Source organism: Eleutherodactylus coqui, chromosome 4 (assembly GCF_035609145.1).
Source record: "Eleutherodactylus coqui strain aEleCoq1 chromosome 4, aEleCoq1.hap1, whole genome shotgun sequence".
In the NCBI taxonomy this organism is placed as follows: domain Eukaryota; kingdom Metazoa; phylum Chordata; class Amphibia; order Anura; family Eleutherodactylidae; genus Eleutherodactylus; species Eleutherodactylus coqui.
The window spans coordinates 173,068,068-173,088,468 of NC_089840.1; the positions used below are offsets into that span (position 1 = coordinate 173,068,068).

Genomic DNA, 20,401 nt, shown 5'->3' on the forward strand with positions numbered 1-20,401 from the left:
GAGCCCAGGTGAAGGCCCCGGAGCCCAGCGCTAGGTTCCGGAGCCCAGCGCTAGGTTCCGGAGCCCAGCGCTAGGTTCCGGAGCCCAGCGCTAGGTTCCGGAGCCCAGCGCTAGGCTCCGGAGCCTTCACCTGTCAGTGAACATCACCCCCGACCCATCACTTACCTGGGCGGCTTCTCGGGACAGCTGGACACCTGGGCGGCTTCTCGGGACGGCAGCTCCAGTTTCTGCACCTTCCTCTAACAGAGGATGGTACAGAATGGCCGCTCCAGCGCGCTCCCGAGCAGTGACAGCTCGTCTGCGCATGCGCAGAAAAGCTGTAGCGGGGAGCACACTGAAGCGGCTCGTGCTGAAAGGAGAAGACCGGACTGCGCAAGCGCGTCTAAAAAAGCAAGCTGCCAGCGAATTTAGACAGAACCATGGAGACGAGGACGCTAGCAACGGAGCAGGTAAGTGAATAACTTCTGTATGGCTCATATTTAATGCACGATGTACATTACAAAGTGCATTAATATGGCCATACGGAAGTGTATAACTCCACTTTGTTTCGCGAGACAACCCCTTTAAGAGTTATATCACCGATTACTTCAGAAGGGTCAGTGACAGGGGATTATTCTGATTGCCAGACTGGAATCAGGACAGCATTTTAGTAAAATTGGCTTCATGGGGGGGGGTTGCCTTCCTCTGCATCAACATTGTAGGATAGCAGGCTGAACTGGATGGCTGGGGAGCGGTTTTCTGCCTTACAAAAAACCCTACAGATGCCATATTTTAGATAGGGTCCATGGAGAGAACTTGGTGGCGATTGATTGTGTGTGTGTGTGTGTGTGGGGGGGGGGGGGTCCAACAGCAGTTTACCGGTCTGTGCGATGCCGGGAGAGACCGCATATGGCAGCGAGTGCAATGCGCATGCCCGTGTATCTCACACATGTTGTCATGCACAGTGCAATGGTCTTTTTAAAAAAAAAAAATTCCTAATACACGCCAAGATCATGGTCACGCGAATGCACCATAAGTGCTAAAGGCTGCATGGGTCACGCAGCGTTTTACATCTCTAGAGCCGGCGGTGGCCCAGCGTACTGCCACGTATGGCAGCAAAATGGTACCGCATATAACAGTGTATCTCACGCACGCTGCTGTGTGCCGGCCACCTGGTTTTGCTTATATTTCCCTTGCGACGCCGCGTATACACGCCACCAACAGAGGACAATGGGCTCTCACGCCTGTATATAAGCGGCATCATAAAACATGCTGCCGGTATTTTGGGCATTTGTGTAACACAATTCCAATATGCTAATGAGCGGAACTGCATAAGGCAATGGAACCGTCTGCTTGCTAGTTATGGCCGATCACACGGGCAGACAGCGTAATATACGCGGTAATCATCCGCTCATGTCGCCCAGCTAGAGGTGTCCACAACACAATCCCTCCAGCCATCTGTCACTGACCCTCAGCACCGGCACAGCTGGGGAGCATCTTGGGGATTGAAGTCCTTCCCATCCAACGGGGGGCAGTTCACCGCTGAGTGACCGAGCTCCTCCATCCGACCGGACGCCGCTGGATGGCAGGGATTAAAAGCATGGAGATGACTTAACGTGGACCCTCATGGACACTGCAGTAAGCCCCCATAACCCAGACTGTCGCCCACACAGCTCGGGGAGAACAAGCACCACAGGATCCCGTGCTGTCAGCCTCTTATAGTGGGGCCGCCGGGAAGGATGCAGAGAAGCCTCCTTCACACAACTCACCCGGTTCTGGTACAGACAGACGTTCCCAAACCCCCCGGTGCCCAGCCGGTCCTTCATATCCCACGGCCCGCAGACCGTCCCCTGCTGGACTGGCGGCCGCTCCATGATAATACCAGACTCGGGGACTTCCGCTTCCCTCAGTCACTTCCGATCATCTGACACCTCCGCTCTACAAAAGCTGCTACGCTGATAGGTCAATGCTGTATCACGTGTTTCCCGCATGCGTTTCACGTCTCGTTTTCACGGCTGCGCCTCTCCTGACAGATGACGCCATCCTTCTGCGCCTTTGACGCTTGTTTTGGCAGATGAGGAGAGTCTGGCGGAGAGTCACCTGCTGTCAGCGCTGCGGGAGGACCGTGTAGGGGCGCTGGGAGGTAATGGGCGGGGGTCTTATTTACGGATATTAATGGATTCTGATTTGGAAAGAGACTTCTATAGTATTTATATTTTGCTTTATACTGATGACACATTCTTAACTATTTAAGGACTGCCTTTTTTTCTCTTCACATATCCGTTTTATTTCTCCCTGCTGTAAAAAAAAAAAAAAGATATTTAGCCATCGCTGTAGATGTCTGCGGGTTATTGTATTTTTCAGTGGTTCTATTTAATGTACTGAAAAACTTTAAAAAATTCTAAGTGGTGTGCAATGGGGAAAAATAATAGTTTATACGGTGCACACACTGCAGCAAAAATGACATAGGCTTATTCTTTGGGTCGGTGCGATTACTATAATACCAGATTGTTTTTTTTTTTTGTTTTCTGTACTATTGTTAAAATCCAAAATATCTTTGGAAAAATGTGAAATTATTTTCTGATGGTCGTTACTGATTTTTTATTTTCCGCTGACATGGTTGCACAAGAGCTCTTTTTTTGCGGGACATCCTGTAGTTTCTATTGGTACTATTTTGGAGTACATATGCCATTTTTCTCATGGAGATGGAGATGGAGTTTTTTGTTTAAAATTTTTTTTTTACCATTTTTATTTCTTAAAATTTAATTTAAAAAAAATGTAAAAATCCATTTAAAACTTTTTTTTTTTTTAAGTCCCCATAGGGGAAGTTAACTTGCGATGTTTTGGCCGCTCCTAGTCTGATGTAATACCATAGATTGCCTGTCAGATGGTGGTGGGATGTAATACTAAGTGCAATGGAAGTCCTGGGGGCTTATAGAAGGCCCCTGGCTCCCATGGCAACTGAACAGCACACCACAATCTCCAAAAAGGGGGCATTTAAATGGTTAAGGCCGCTCTCACACAGGGCGCTTTTTTACTGCAGTACTTTACCGCCATTGATTTCAGTGGGGCCTCGCAGGCCAGCATGCAAGCACTGCATTTCCAACGCCGCAATTTTCCAGCACTGTCTGCTCTGTTTTAGTGTATCTATTCACCCCGCACAGTGATGGGGTGCGTAAAGGAACACTGTAACATACATGCGAAAAAGCAGTAAAAAAATCATGGGTTTTAAACACGTGAGAGCTGCCTAACTGCTGCGATTGGTAGTGGTGCTGATCGTAGCTTTGGTGGGCGGGTGCCGGCTGTAAGTAACAGCCAGCACCCACATTGCATGGAGTGTGATCAACCCCAAATATCCCTCCTTACAAACCCTGAATCTCGATGGTGTAAATGTATGCTCTAGAGCGTTAAGGTGTTGTAGTAAAACACAGCCCATAATTATTAATTTTTTGTATCTACAAATGTTTCTGTTTCCAAACATTGCAGGACTAATGTTAGAATAGTGCCCCCTGCTGTCTTTTGAATACCCCTCATTAATTCTTCCCCTACTCAGTCTTCTTCCCTCTGCCCCACTGGGAATGTGGAGGGATCCCTGATGTGGTGATCGGCTGCGTGGAAGTTGCAGCATCTTCTCTGAGCACCTAGGAACAGTTACTGATGTGGACCGGATACAGAAAGGCTCTTCTATAGAAGTAGCAGGTGGTGCTATTCTAACGTTGGCCTCAGATATTCCAGGACTAGAGACGTTTTTTAATAAGTGTAAATACAAAAATGTTTATAATTATGGGCTGGTTGTAACTATATATAATCATTTTTGTGGGACATCTTCTTTATAGAGGGTTGTCCGGTTCAGAAGGGCTGTATGGGTTAAAATAATAAACTAAAACATACCCTTTTGCGGCTGCCAGGATCCAGCACTGCAGTCGCACAATACTTGATAAAGACCGGTGGGCGGTCGAAACGTCGCTGTAACGTTTTACTAAAGATGGAAGATTAAAGGTTGTATTTTATGCACCAGAACTTTAGCTGCCATTTAAACTCTTTTGTGTGAAGTGCAACTTTGGTTGGGAAGTTTTCAGTCCATTTTCCCTAAAAATGGCTTTGCGTTTATTTTGCCTTACCTGAGAAGGGTGTTATATCTTACGTGCTGTTGGTGCAATACTTTTTGATATGTCGGACTTCCTGTGATGTCGCCTATGGCAATCACCACTGGGAAGACAGAGAGGTTGCACTGCTGGATTCCAGGGGTCACAGAAGGGTAGGTATGTTTTGGTTTATTATTTTAACCCTTACAGGTTTATGGAAGCGAGGTTATTCTGTAACCAGGCAACGCCCTAAATGGAGATCACAAACTAATCCCACTATGAAACAGAAGCAATAGGGCCAATTCCAAAGGATGTCAGTTAAGAGAGAAAACCCGCTGGAAGATGAAAACCTCTAAAATCCATGCTCATGCACATCTACCCTAATTATTCTGCCATCTAAGAATTGCCTGACAAGATCTGTGAAGGCTGTAATTGTGTTCATACTGGTTGTCACCCAGGAAAGGGGGCAGCAGTCTCCGGTTTACTGGGGATATTTTTCTAATTTAGCAGTTCTTTAAAGGGTGTGTCCGAGTCAGACTACTACAGTTAGTCAGCCATTACCCTTCCTTTTGATATTCTGCATTATTGTTGTTTACATCCTGCACTTCCTGTTCAGACTTCCTGTGCTGCTCTGCTGCATCTCAGCCAGTTCAGTGGCCACCTCCCGCAGCTCATTAATGCTAAACCCCCATCCCCTACACACATGGGATCATCTCCCTAAGCCACCCCTTCCCCGATTCACAAAGGTGACTAGGAAAAAGCCAGTCCAATGTAGAAGGGACGTCGGCACTCCATGCGTTTTTGATGAAGCAGAAAGTACATCAGCAATGTTTCGGCTCTAAAATGTAGAGTACATAAAGTCCATACATCACAAAGTCACAAGCAATAAAATCCCTTTATGATTATTAAAAATTAAGATCAACTGATATAACAAAAATCCAAAATGAAAAAAAGTTTGGTGCAGTGTTAGCCAGTAAAGCAAAATGTGATTGTTCCCAGCAAGAGAAACCAAGTAATCTTGTAGATATGATACCTTTTAATGGCTAACAAAAATACATGATGTTAGAGCGAGCTTTCCGACCTGCTCAGGGTTCTTCCTCAAGCATAATGGAATAGATCCAAAGAGGCATGCATATATGTACACACATGCATAGGAGAAGGCACAGACATGGATGTGATTAATAAGCACTTTTTTTTTTTTTTTTTTTAACCAGAACAGGATGAGTAGAGAAATTAATACTTTAAATAGTCCAGTGATGAAGATGTGACAGTTTTATGAACCCTGAATTACTGTTAGGGGGTCACCAGGCCAGAGTGTTATCTCTGCTATAGATTTCTCATATTTCCCAGTCACGCATGAATCCCCTTGAAGAATTTAGCCCTTTGTTGAAAGTGTCAAAAGTTGTTATAAGTTTGTACTCTCAAATTCTTCTATGGCTTTAATTTAAAATTGACTTCAAGTATAAGAACTTTCATGTGTTCTATGTTGTGTCTGTGACTAGAAAAGTGCTCCGCCATAGGTAATTCTGTCTGTCTGTCATTGTGTGGCAATGAAACTCACTTTGTTTTCTCCCTGTTTTCCTAACATAAAGGCCCCCCAACAGGATATTCAGTGCACAGGCTCATGTACACAACATCGGACGTGGAACATGTGAATGTCCTGGGGATCTTATAGTCCTGTATGTTGGGGATTTGTATCCTGTCCACAGTCAGCACATGTGAGCAGGTCTTGCAGCTCCTTACCTTACAGTGCTAAGTTCCTTTTTGTGTGTCAGAGGGCAATGCACTCCTGATTATAAGGTTCCTCAAATTTGGAGGTTCCCTGTAACACAGAAGGGGAGGGTTTGGGAATATGGTTTTCAGACATTCAACCTTGTGTAGGGTATGATGGAGTTTCTTTGCGGATTTCCTTAGTACCTCTAGCTGTGAATTGTAGGTCACTACTAGAGGTACACGACTGTTTTCTTCCTTCTCTGTGTATTAGAGCAGTAGATTTCTGGGTATCCTGGTGGCTCTGGTGATTCGGTCCTCAACTGAGGTGGGATGGTAGCCCTGATTTAAAAATGTCTTTTAAGATGGTCTAAATGTTCCTCTCTGTCTGTTGGGGCAGATCCAGTTGTATCTGATGGCCTGGCTGTAGAACATGGACTTTTTGATGTGTTTAGGATGCAAACAGTCCCATCTGAAGTATGTGGGCCGATCAATCGGTTTTCAAAAATCGAACATGATTGGAGCTGATTCTACCTCTGATCTCCGCATCCTCCTCGCTCTCAGCTCTGTCATGTAAACACGTTGTGCACCCTTGGGATCTGGAGCATCATCATACTTCCGCCATCTCTACTATCGGCCTCAGTTGTCATCCAAGCACATGTTCAGTCCAGAACTCTATTTCTTAACGCCTCCCGTAGCCCTTTCCTTGGTCAGAACCAACAATTCTGCTATACATGTTCATAAAGGGGAGGTATCACTCAAGGTTCAATCCCTTATGGAGCCGAGAGTTGGAGAAGTCAGATCGTCCATATCGCCAGCTTATGAAGAAATAGACAAATAGAAAATTAAATAAGAATTCCATCCAAAATATGAACAGTCTTAAAACCATTTAAAATATCTTGGCAAACATCCCAATAAAGGGGAAATATACAACTACTCTAAGGATAAAGTCACACTTTCCAGCATGATATTGGGCCGAGAAACTCAACACGATATCGTGCTTGCTGATGTGCATTTTTCATGTCAATGCAAGACGTTTTTAATTAAAAACACCTCGCATTGCTTCTGTGAAATTGTGATTCTCAGGCCTGTGTTTCCCATTGATTTCCCAATCTCGCATTGCAGTCACATGCCATCACACGGGATACAAGTGCCATGCGATGTGTTTTAAGGTCCCATTGAAAACAATAGTTGGGGCTTCCTGAGGGAATGCCCAAACATAGAACACGCTGCGACTTTTATCCTCACAGCATCGCTGTGAGTAGGAAAAAAAGAACAATTGCTCATGTGAATAAGTCCATTAAAAAGAATGGAGTTCATATTGGTGTGTCTTGCAAGATGGATGAAAAACCGGAGACTAATCTTCTCCATGTCGATACTCCATTCAAACTAAAGTTCACCCTTTGAGTGCAGCACTTCAAGAGTATTTAACCATTTCAGCTCTCTCTTTTTCAGGATACCCTCAGATACCCTTACAGTCACCTCCTCTCCTGAGAGGTGCCACATAATCAATGACTCTCTATCGCAACTGACTGCTGGAGTCCCCTGCTTCCAAAAAATGTCCAGGAACAGGTAAATCCATAACTTATCATTTTATTGTACTCTTATGTTTCTTAATCCATCTGTGTATTTCTGTTGTTTTACCAGTATACATCATGCTGCATGGACACTCCAACATGTAGTTAAAGATTGTGGGAAAGAGGGGTGGCGTCTAGTGAGTTAGCTAGCTAGGTTCAGGTCATGGGTTCTCTTTAAAGAGGTAATCCCATCTTGGCTTTTCATGGCTGAGATGACAAAACCATAGTAATATAGTGTGTATGGCTGAAAAAGGCATATCCATCCAGTTCAGCCTATTGAACCAACTCCCCCCATCCCTCCCCACAATGTTGATCCAGAAGAAGGCAAAAATCCCCAATGAGGCAGAAGCCAATTTTGCTCATTTAAGGAAAAATATTCCTTCTCGACTCCAATCTGGCAATGAGAATAATCCCCGGATCACTGACTCTTCTGAAGTAATCAGTGATATAACATGTATAGAACTGCTCTTACAGTAAAGAACCCGCTTTTTTGTTGTACAGAAACGTTCATTCCTCTATATGTAGAGAGCACCCCCTTGTTACAGTCCTGGGTATAAATAGATGATGGGAAAGATCTCTGTACTGACCCCTGATATATTATACATAGTTATTAGAGCGCCCCCTTGTTACAGTCATGGGTATAAATAGGCTAGTAATTATTAGCAAATTATATAGTACCAGTGTTTCTGGTGGCGCACAGTTCTACATGCACTTCACACACACGGCACTGCTACATGTACATCACATACAGCTTTCCTACATACATTCTTCATACAACAGAGATAAAAAGCAGCACAGCAGAGTCCTGCACACACTGATCACTCACTGGTCATATGACCCTAGACTGCTCCCACACAGGTGACTGATCACATGACGGTGGAATCATGACGGGTCCTGTAAGCATACGCTTGCTGTAGATGTTCGTTTGAACAGAGTCGGAGAGCCCTAATGGAGCACTAATGCAGGTGTGAATAGGTCCTAAGTGTGTATATGCACAAAGAAAAACCATAAAACAATATTTTTGTTAATTATTTGTTTGCAGGGATATTTTATACATATTAGGGCTCACACCCACTGGTGACACGACTTCCCTGCAATGCGAGAGTGAGTGAAACCGCACGATAATGAAATCAATGATTTTCAATGGCTTCTTTCTCATAAGCAATGTTTTCACTGTAAATTCGCATCGCAAAGAAGAATGTGCAATATCTCCCATTGTTTATCAGCGGGGCCAGCGGCAGCAGCGCGAGTCCCATTGAAAACATAGGGAGTACATTCAGCTCCCCTGACACAGCTGTGGCAGAGGTCTGTGATTCTATCCCATTGCATTTAATGGGGCCGGCACTGCTGCAGCCCCATTGAAAACAATGGAATTAAGCCACCAGCGGGGTTGTTGTCTTGGAATCAGGTAGGAACTTTCAAATGTTGATTCAGGGATTATTCTGACTGCCATTATGGAGTCAGAAAGGAATTTTTTCCCCCCAAATAGGCTAAATTGGCTTCTGCCTCAGGGCCCCCACACACGTGAATGTCAATGGGACTTTCTAATGTTGAAAACGCATTGCAAGTTTGTGCTTTGCGATTATTATTATTTTTCTTTTTCGTGCAATGCGTTTTTAACATTAGAAAGTCCTATTGACATTCGTGTTAAAAAAGCAGCATTAAAATGCCATTGTGTGGGAGCTCTCATTGTTTTTGTTTTTTTGCCTTCTTCTGGATTAAAAAGGGAAGAGTGGGTGGAAACAGGCTGAACTAGATGGACATTGTCTTCTTTCAGTCTAACATACTATGTTACATACTAGCACATATATGCATACATACAGGCCATATATGCAGATGCAAATACATATAGGCATATATACTTATTCTGTATATATACAGTGAAGGAAATAAGTATTTGATCCCTTGCTGATTTTGTAAGTTTGCCCACTGTCAAAGACATGAACGGTCTATAATTTTTAGGGAAGGTTAATTTTAACAGTGAGAGAATATAAAAAAAATCCAGAAAATCACATTGTCTAAATTATATATATTTATTTGCATTGTGCATGGATAAATAAGTATTTGATCCCTCTGGCAAACCAGACTTAATACTTGGTGGCAAAACCCTTGTTGCCAAGCACAGCAGTCAGACGTTTTTTGTAGTTGATGATGATGTTTGCGCACATGTCAGAAGCAATTTTGGTCCACTCCTCTTTGCAGATCATCTCTAAATCATTTTGAGGCTGTCACTTAGCAACTCTGATCTTCAGCTCCCTCCATAAGTTTTCTATGGGATTAAGGTCTGGAGACTGGCTAGGCCACTCCATGAGCTTGTAGAGGATATATACATAAAGTGAAATGTCTATTTCACTATCTGAGCCAGCAGAACGGAATGTGTCGGCACATCCTGTACTGCTAACTGTTATCAGAATATTCTAGCTTGATAGAAATACACGCTCATAGCCTCAGGGCACATTTTATACCCGCACATAACCCTCAGGCGTCATTTGATGACACGTTGCTTATTCCCGCCCCTGCCCTCTCCATCGAACACCTAAGATGTTGCCGTTTTTTCATCTGAAACCACGTGAAGTTGGATGTCTATGACGACAGACGCTCACGCAGGACCGGATGTAAAAAGACCATAATTGGACCACCCAATCCCATGCTTTGATTTCCAATCACGTATTGCTTCTGGCATGCCCATAAAGGGCAAGTAACTCATAATGCTATATAAGATGCTATACGCCTACTAATAAACAGAGTCCAGGAAGATTTTTTTACACTGACAGTCTGTCTCTGTGTGATCTCCTCCATTGTGCGCACAAAGTTTCGAAACGTGAATCTGGAAGGGTGCAAACCTTCCTATTGATTACGCAGTGGACACTAAAATAAATCCACGACAGCCTTAATGTGCTTCTTTTTGAGCCACTCCTTTGTTGCCTTGGCTGTATGTTTTGGGTCATTGTCAGGCTGGAAGACCCAGCCACAACCCATTTTTAACTTCCTGGTGGAGGGAAGGAGGTTGTCACTCAAGATTTTTCGGTACATGGCTCCATCCATTCTCCCATTGATGCGGTGAAGTAGTCCTGTGCCCTTAGCAGAGAAGCACCCCCAAAACATAATGTTTCCATCTCCATGCTTGACAGTGGGGATGGTGTTCTTTGGTCATAGGCAGCATTTCTCTTCCTCCAAACATGGCGAGTTGAGTTAATGCCAAAGAGCTCAATTTTTGTCTCATGTGAGCACAGCACCTTCCCCCAATCCCTCTCAGAATTATCCAGGTGTTCATTTGTAAACTTCAGACGGGCCTGCACATGTGCCTTGCCTTGCGGGCACTGCAGGATTTTAATCCATTACGGCGTAATATGTTACCAATGGTTTTCTTTGTAATTGTGGTCCCAGTTGCATTGAGATCATTGACAAGGTTTCCCCCATGTAGTTTTAGGCTGATCTCTCACCTTCCTCGTGATGAAGGATACCCCACGAGGTGAGATTTTGCATGGAGCCCCAGATCGATGCCGATTGACAGTCATTTTGTATGTCTCCCATCTTCTTACTATTGCACCAACAGTTGTCTCCTTCTCACCCAGCGTCTTTCTTATGGTTTTGTAACCCATTACAGCCTTGTGCAGGTCTATGATCTTGTCTCTGACATCCTTAGGGCTATTTCAGACGACCGTATATCGGCTCGGTTTTCACGCCGAGCTGATATACGGTGTCCTTGTCTGCAGGGGGAGGAGGATGGAAGAGCCAGGAGCAAAAACTGAGCTCCTGCCCCCTCTCCACTATTTGCAATGGGAGGGGTGGGACGGGGGCAGAGCGAAGCGGTGTTACTTAGCTCCGCCCCCGGCTCACCCCCCCCCCCTCCCATTGCAAATAGTGCAGAGGGGGCGGGAGCTCAGTTCCTGCTCCTGGCTCTTCCATCCTCCTCCCCCTGCAGACAAGGACACTGTATATCGGCTCGGCGTGAAAACCGAGCTGATATACGGTCGTCTGAAATAGCCCTTAGAAGGCTCTTTGGTATTGCCCATGTTGTAGAGGTTAGAGTCTGACTGATAACAGAGTCTGTGGACAGGAGTCTTTTATACAGGTGACTATTTAAGACAGCTGTCTTTAATGTGAGTAACGAGTTGAATAGGAGCCTCTAGCTGGTCTGCAGGAGCCGCAACTCTGAATGGTTGGTAGCAGAGCAAATACTTATTTCTCTGTGCAAAAGGCAAATAAATGTACCGTATATACTCTAGTATTAGCCGACCTGAGTATAAGCCGAGACAAGTAAGTTTCACCACAAAAAACTGGGAAAACTTGTTAACTCGAGTATAAGCCGAGCTATACTGGAGTATATACTAGATAAAAAACCTCCATACTTACCTCCCAGCCGGCGTCTGTCTGTGCGACAAGCTGCTTGAACTCTCCCCTCTGTCATCCCCCGCTGTCCTCTCTGCTTGGCTCTGTCAGTGCTGTGTAAGTAAGTGCTGTGATTGGATTGAGCGCCAGCCAATCACAGCTGGAACTCGATCCAATCACAGTGCTTACTGACACAGCACTGAATGCAGGGGATTTGACAGCCGAGCAGGGAGATGACAGCGGGGAGAATTCTAAAGCAGCTTGATTGGCTGTGAATGATCAAGCACCGCTTGTGATTGGCTAACGCTTGATCCAATCACAGCTCTTACTTACACAGCGCTGCGGCTGAGGATGACACAGCCGAGCAAAGAGGACAGCAGGGGATAACAGCTGAGAGAATTCAAGCAGCCTGCCGCACCGCTGCCGGAGACGCAGACGCCGTCTGGGAGGTGAGTATGGAGGTTTTTTTTTTTTTTGGTTTTTTTTTAAGCCTTGCCTGACTTAAGTATAAGTCGAGGGGGGCTTTTTCAGCACATAAAAATGTGCTGAAAAACTAGGCTTATACTCGAGTATATACAGTATATAATTTAGACAGTGTGATTTTTCTGGATTTTTTGGGGGGATATTCTATCTCTCACTGTTAAAATTAACCTTCCCTAAAAATTATAGACCGTTCATGTCTTTGACAGTGGGCAAACTTACAAAATCAGCAAGGGATCAAATACTTCTTTCCTTCACTGTATATTCATACATACACACGCAGGCACATGTATACACACACATATAAGCATAATATAAGTACATATTTACGTTCTATTGAGACAGATCTTCTCCAGTTAGCCCTCACTCATCCAAGTTTGCAGTATGCTTGCTTTTTGCTGGCCTCTTGCAGCCTCTGCTTCTGTCTGTTCTGTGTGCCCAGGGATCTTGTCCACTCACAAGTGCAGAGGAATTCTGCAAATTGCATAGTGGGGTTTCTCTAAGTGGAGCCCTATTCATCCTGGGATGTTTGCAGCAACCTACTTATGTCTAATGCCTCAGATTGCCTGGGGACTCCCTTGGGGATGTGGACCCTGGGTAATTGCCCAGTTTGCCTCCCCCTCACTCCGGCCCTACCGCAGTGCCCATCTGCCAGTGCTGGTCACACCCCTCTTCTGACCATCAGAGCTACCTGAATCCCAGACAACCACTACACAGACATGTTGTGTATATAAATGTGAAAATATATGGAAATATTTGTTTTAGATCTATACTTGTGTTTCATCAGCTGGGAGTGATTATGGATCTTCTTTTCTTTACAGTGAAAACCACATTCATCTGATCCAGACTGAAATTTGCTCACACGCCGAATCTAATGTTGAGATGAGCAGAAAAGTGCTGGCTGGGATTCTAGTATGACTTGCCAGATGACTTACAAAAGCTGAATCACTGGCGGCCTTGGGTGTTACCAACGAAATGAAAGCTAATCTACACAAGCTATCGCTGTAGTTTCCCTCTTCTGGTGCAAAAAGGAAGTATTGACACCCATCTCACTAGAGCCATTTATGTAGCTTGGTAAACTCTATACTTCTCTAGAAAGTTGTTAATGTTTTACACTTGTTGGGCTAGGAATCTTCTCACTACCTCTCTAGGTGCTTTTATTCCGGGTTTCAAACCTATAGTAGTTAATCAGTCATGTGTACATTTGTGATGTCTTTTGAGGACCCTCTTAGTGTTGCCCCAAGAAGCACAAAATCTTTAGTTGGAGCTGACTGCAGTGATGCATTAAACACTCCAGATGAAGGTAATGAGGACAAGGATGAGACCTTGCCGCTGGAGCAGGAGTCGGAAGAGAAGACGCCTGCACAACTGTACATTGAGGATACACAGTCTACTCTGGAAACTAACTTGGAGGAGCAAAACGCGCATTACATCAATGCCAACAGCTGGTTTGTGGCTTAATTATTCTTATTTGTTCATTGTCTGAAAGGTTGCATACATCGTTGATGTATTGTGTCCTCTGTCCCACTGTTAGAAAATAGCAGGGTACTATTGGAGAGTATGGATTCTTGTAATTCTACTGAAGCAGACCTTCAAGTTAATTATGGGTCCACCACTACTGAGATTTTTTAAAATACGAAGCCCTCTTATTTTAATCATTGAAATAATATTAATAACTTAAAGGGGTAGTCCCGAGGCAAACATCAAAATTTAACATTAGCCCATTCCCCCTGTCACCCTCCCCCCCCCCCCCCCCCGGCATAAAATAGCAATTTAAAGCGGTTTTTAAACCGCTTGCTACTCACCAATCTGACGAAATATGAAGTCATAACAATCTTCTCCCTAAGATGGCCGCCGGTCGTTTCTCAGGGATGCACTGCGGTTTTCTCCCATGGTGCACCGCGGGTCTTCTCCCATGGTGCACCATGGGCTCTGTGCGGTCCATTGCCGATTCCAGCCTCCTGATTGGCTGGAATCGGCACACGTGACGGGGCGGAGCTACGATGACGACTCGGTGACCAGCTCTCCGTCACGAGCGGCCCCATTCACCAGGCAGAAGCACGGACTGCGCAAGCGCGTCTAAAAATGCCAGAAGACATCAGAATTAGACGGAGCCATGGAGATGGGGACGCCAGCAACGGAGCAGGTAAGTGAATAACTTCTGTATGGCTCATAATTAATGCACGATGTATATTACAAAGTGCATTAATATGGCCATACAGAAGTGTATAACCCCACTTGCTGCTGCGAGACAACGGCTTTAACTTTATAAGAAATAGTTTGTTGAATAAGCATCTAGTTTGAAGCATTACTGTATCAGGAAGGACGTTTACTCTTTTAAGGAAGAATTGGAACATTTTTTACCTTACCATGAGCACAATGAGATTTTTTAAAATGTGAAAATGAAAAGTAACTGGCACTCACCTCCAAGAATTAATTTCCCATTTTTTTAGTCCATGATGGTAAAGCGGCAATTGTTTTTATCCAGACTGATATGAGGACTCAGTATATCACCATACTGTGTAATGTTTAAATAGCATGCAACTTTGTATGGCCTAATATAGTGCTGTTCTTGCAGAGAGCCTGTGACCGCATGTGAGGGAGTTAGCTGGGGATGGCTCAGAGTTATATGCCACAGGGCACACCTTCAATTTAAGCAGTTTGTATACGAATCTTCAAAACTCAAATTGACACTTCAACTTGAGGTGTAGCTTTACAGTTATCAGCCACTTCAAACAGGTATACAAAATCAAAATTTGCCCGAGCAGCTTTAACTTTACATAACACGATTCTACGAACTGACTGGTGGATTATCTCCTCCCAGCCTTATTGCAAAAACAACCAAGTCAAGTGTTGAATTCATTACCCTCACAGGTTTAGAAGTTCACAGAGTTGTGGATGTATGTCTCCAGGCCACAAAGTAAGACTGCAGATTTTCTCTGCCCTTTTAAAACACACATGGAGCTTCTCATTAATCGGCTAACCGGTGAGTCTGCTTCACAGAATGACAGGAGTCGGGGAGAAATATACCTCCTATTTACTACAACACCTGTCCCATCTCCCTGCCCTCTGCTCAGGGCATTCGGCATTATCATTACTCAAAGTCCCAAGGCATCAGCATTTCCTTGCAATTTTCCCCGGTCAATATTCCAACAAGAAATTGTAATGTTGAAGATCCAGGAATCGCTTTGTCACTCGGCTGTTTTCTTTATTTTGAGACGTCCACTTAACTTTTCTTTACAATAGTTAATACCTTAGGGCTTTTGTATACAACTAGCTAATTCTTTTTGTGTTTGTTTAGCTTATGACTTAACTATAACACTGGGTGCTCTACTTCATCACTGGCCTTTTGCGAAATCTGGGGTCTCCAAAACTGGTTTGGAACACAGGGAACATTTCAAGGATTTGAAAGGCAGTTTCATTCTGAAGACTTCATTTTATTAACCTGGAATATTTTCCTTTTGTCAGCTCCGTTAAAGGGACAGCTATCTCTGAGAAATTGAAAATAAACTGTCCATAATACCCTGTAATTCCCAAGAATGTTTATTCTTGTTTCTTGGTAACAGGACGTGGCTATTTCTGGATTGCTTGAGCTTTTTCATCTTGAGGATTCACAAGGCTTCTCCTGATGAGATAACCCAAGGATTTGCCCTTCTCCTGCCCAGTGTGCCTTTTTTTTTTTTTGGATTGGCTGCCAGACTGGCAACCCAAATCTTACATACTGCATTCAATTTTCTAAAGTCATTACAACATATGATGGTACGGTCTGGCTTTGGAACCATCAGGCTTGACCACTTCTTCAATTGCCTCAAATTCTAACATGGTTTTTTATTTCTCTGGAGAGTGCTTCACGAATCCTATAGGGTTTAACGTTGACCTTCACATCTGTTTCTGTAATAATATCCCGTTTATTCATCATAGTTCAGCCTCAATTCTCTGAAAAGATATCTCTGTTCTGGAGCTCTAAGTGTTTTGCCTCCCTCTTTTAAACTTTTGATAATTCCTCGGTAATCTTAACCTCTGGTATCAGCTGCTAATTGTAGCCAGAGCTTGTTCTGTAGACAAATATGGCTGGTCTTTTCAAAGGCTTAATCGGCTTTATATGGTAAACCTGTAAAGGTTTTCTTTTTCTGGGTTGTTATATGTTCTACATTACATCAGTATGTTTCTTTTTAAATTTCAACTGGTCCCTGCCATTTGCCTAAAAATTGCCTTTCCACTGTCTGAATAAGGACCAACACTTGTTCCCCGAGCTCAAAAGTGCGTACTTTGGCCCATTTTATCATAAATCATATTTTGGGCTTATTAAAGGGGTTGTCCCGCGCCGAAACGGGTTTTTTTTTTTTTCAACCACCCCCCCGTTCGGCGCGAGACAACCCCGATGCAGGGAGGTAAAGAAAGCTCACCGGAGCGCTTACCTGAATCCCCGCGCTCCGGTGACTTCTCTACTCACCGCTGAAGATGGCCTCTTCCTCCGTGGACCGCAGCTCTTCTGTGCGGTCCATTGCCGATTCCAGCCTCCTGATTGGCTGGAATCGGCACGTGACGGGGCGGAGCTACACGGAGCCCCATAGAAGACTGCAGAAGACCCGGACTGCGCAAGCGCGGCTAATTTGGCCATCGGAGGGCGAAAATTAGTCGGCACCATGGAGACGAGGACGCCAGCAACGGAACAGGTAAGTATAAAACTTTTTATAACTTCTGCATGGCTCATAATTAATGCACAATGTACATTACAAAGTGCATTATTATGGCCATGCAGAAGTGTACAGACCCACTTGCTGCCTCGGGACAACCCCTTTAAGCCTTTTCCATGTGTTTTTTTTTTTTTTTTAAACAATGGGCATAACTGCTGTAATGCGACCATTCATTTGGGAGAGCTGTTGCAAACAGTTTTAACAGGAGTGGTTTGTCCCTCCACGATCTCTTTTAGCCATATGTAAAAGATCCCTGGGCCGACTTCAACACAGTAATTCGAAGGGTGAAAATCCCATGGATGGCTATGGCACCTCTCTCATTGCAGAGCGGAATGGAAATAGAAAATCCCTTTTTTTTTTACGTCCCTGTCAACCACCTTTTTTTAGCATTTGCTTTAAAGTTTTATTAAACGTCCCTACCAGCCCATCCGTCTGAGGATGGTAAATAGATACACGTAATGGTTCTATTTTTAATAACCGGCACAGTGTCTTCATCACTCTTAACATGGAGGTTGTTCCCTGTTTGGTGAATATCTCTTTAGGAATATCCACCCGTCAAAACACCTGGAAAATTCCTTTGTGATCACTGTGGAAGCAGTAATACACAAAGGAATAGCCTTAGGTTAGCAGAATCTGCTATCGCTAAAATATTTGTTGTCTCCAAAAGGACTTTACCAATGGACCGACTACTGTAGATTCAAACCTACGTATTCAAAAGGTGCCTCAAAAATAGGCATAAGTACCAGGGAACTATGATAGTGAGTCCTTGGGCCTGAAACTTCACACACTTGGCATGACTCGTAATATTTTTTGACATCCCCATTAATGCCTGGCCAAAAAAATCTCTGTAAAATCCAAATGGCCACTTAAAATACGACCTTGAACCACATCAAGAGCAGTTCTCGAATAGGACCTTGGGACAATTAATTGTTGCATTGTATTCCACCCCCCCCCCCCTTTTTTTCCATCCATCTAGTACATAATTTTCCATTATTATTCATGGAAAAGTCAGATTAGCATTAGGTTCTACAGGAGTACCATTGATTGCTCTTATATTTACCCTTGCCGTGGAAAGGGTAGGGTCACTCAGTTTATCTGACTAGAAATCATCCTTTCTTATCTCTAGGTCTGGTGAAGGCAGAGGCTTGGATTTCCAAGCTCTTGCTATTGAGTGGGCTAGAGGAAAACTGCTGAGTAGGTCTCAACAGTGGTTTAGCTGCTGAATACTGTTCCACAACATTCATTAGCTGATCAGCAGTTTTAGGGTCTCTGTGGCTGACCCATTTTTTAACTGTGGCAGTAGTGCTCTCAGGTATCAATCGAACACAACTCTTTGTACAGTTTCGGGGGCAATCAAAGTTTCTGATTGCAGCCATTCTTTCATCCTAGGGATGAGTTTGTACATTTGTGACTGTGGTGGTCTGTCCGTTCAGTAGGTGAACATACTGGGCTTGAACCGCTGCCGTAACCACTAAACGAGCCATGACTTTGCCTTTCAGGGTTCTGTAGTTCTGAGCTGAGTCCACCTCCAGATTTAAATATGCTTTTTTTGTGCTTCTCCTATCAAGAAGTGATCGATCAGACTGGCCCAGCATGCTTCTAGCCTTGCTTCACATATCCCTATCCTATCAAATTTTGCAAGAAAGGCCTTGACCTCCTCATCAGCTGTCACCTTTTGGATATATTGGCTCATATATATGGCCTGTGGTTCGCTGATGGTTGCACCAGAGGTTGTGCCATGGCTGGTTCAGCCACCCGCTGCAGTAAATCATGCAGAAACTGTCGATCCATACTGGTGGCCGCTGATTCACCACTAGGCAATTTTATTTTTTGCTGCTCTCAGATTGCTGAGTACCATTTGTATCTTGCCGCACTACTGTAACATTCACCAATGCCTTCACCACATCTTCCATGTTGTCACTTATAGCGCGTATGCCTGCATCCAAAACACTATAAATGTGAGGGAATTGGCTGGGAATCGCTCAGAATTACGTGCCACAGGGCACACCTTCAATAACACCAGCTTGTACATCTCAAAACTGAAATTGACATTTATGTCTTTAATTTGAAGTGTAACTTTACAGGTTTCAGCAACTTCAACTAGTTTTAAAAAATCTAAATCTGCCTGTTCAGCTCTAACTTTACATAACACGATTCTAAGTACTGACTGGTGGGCTACCCCCTCCCAGCCTAGACAACCAAGTCCAGTATTCGGTTTCTTACTCTCATAGGCTTAAGGTGCTTTTAGACTAAACGATTACTATCGTTCAAACCAGTGAAGGTGAACCTTAATCGTTGAGTCGTAACGCAAGCCAATGACTGAACGACGAACGAGCATTATTAGCTTCTTCGCTCGTCCATTTAAACGCTTGTTCAGTCTTTTACACTCGCTTGTACGGCAAATGTGTGAGACTAAATGAAACTGAAGATTGTCGTTTGAACGAGCCAATAATGTATCTGCTTGTCTAAACGGGCTGCACAAGAAGCGAATGAATTAGCAATGACAAAGAGAGATTCCACATTGCCTCTGCCATTTTGACACACACCCAATGTAGCTTCTCATTAATTACATGCTGCAAAAGCAATTCAATTCACATGTATGCAATTGATTTTTTTTGTTATTTCTGCAACAAATCTGTCACATGTGAGCATACCCTTATAGTAAATCTAAGATAAATAAATTAAATATAACCTATTTCTCTGTGACCTAGCCACTGTGCAACCACATCTGCCAAGTTTAACACAATGCCTTACATGTAAATAAACTATTGTGTTTTTGTAGCCGTTTGTCCTTTTGCTCTGTTTCTGTTATTTCATTTTGTCTTTTGTCACATTAAATGTACATTTATTCAGTCTTTGTGTGTCATTGCTTTACTGCAGTCTGTCTGTAATGTGCAAACCAACATCAATCAATGGAGAAACAGAACTTCCCAAAAGAAGTACTCCGTATAGCCCTGTACTTCTTACACGGAAATCCTATATACTTATATAGGACATTCTTCAGTATCTGTTCCCATCTTAGACATTTATATCATGTTTACACAATATATACATGTGTGATAGGTGGGTATCCACCATCTTTTTGGATGGTTGGGTAGCTAGTGAACATGCAGGACCAGCACACTCCAGTATGATCTACTTACAAAGAACCACTTGTTGTGTGTATTGTTGCTGTGAACAGGACTAAGTTTTTTGTAGGGGTACAAGGCTGCTGGTTTGTCTTTTTTTGTAAAATAAATGGTGCCAGCTAAAAATAAGTTGCCATCCTACTACAAAACTTAGTGTCCATCCGGCACTATATGGGGGGAATTTCTCAAAGACGTTGTGGCAGTTTTATGATCGGGAAAAAATTAATTGCAACTATTGGTTCACGCTGTATTTGCATCTATTTTTGATTCTTACCACTTTTGAAGACAAAGCGTGGTGTTTACCATGAGTTGGTGGTTGGGCCACCATCGGATTGATGGATTAATTAAGCTTTTTCCAGAAAGTGCTGCACGAACGGCCCAAGACGTTTCAAATTTATGCTAATATATTTTGG

At 43.7% G+C, this 20,401-nt stretch overlaps 1 protein-coding gene and 1 long non-coding RNA gene across 2 annotated transcripts in view; one reads left to right on the plus strand and one right to left on the minus strand.

The window, feature by feature from the left end:
• CHUK (component of inhibitor of nuclear factor kappa B kinase complex) overlaps positions 1 to 1,900 on the minus strand; it is a 54,754-nt gene extending 52,854 nt beyond the window's left edge. The window contains exon 1 of the mRNA XM_066600397.1: positions 1,749 to 1,900. Coding sequence (XP_066456494.1) covers positions 1,749 to 1,853 — 105 coding nt within the window. The 5' untranslated portion in view covers positions 1,854 to 1,900. The remainder of the gene's footprint in view (positions 1 to 1,748) is intronic.
• Positions 1,901 to 2,021: 121 nt separating this feature from the next.
• On the plus strand, positions 2,022 to 19,715 carry LOC136625848 (uncharacterized). Its single transcript, XR_010792588.1, has 3 exons — positions 2,022 to 2,122; positions 7,230 to 7,346; positions 12,985 to 19,715. It is a non-coding gene; the product is annotated as an uncharacterized lncRNA (long non-coding RNA).
• Positions 19,716 to 20,401: the final 686 nt, after the last annotated feature.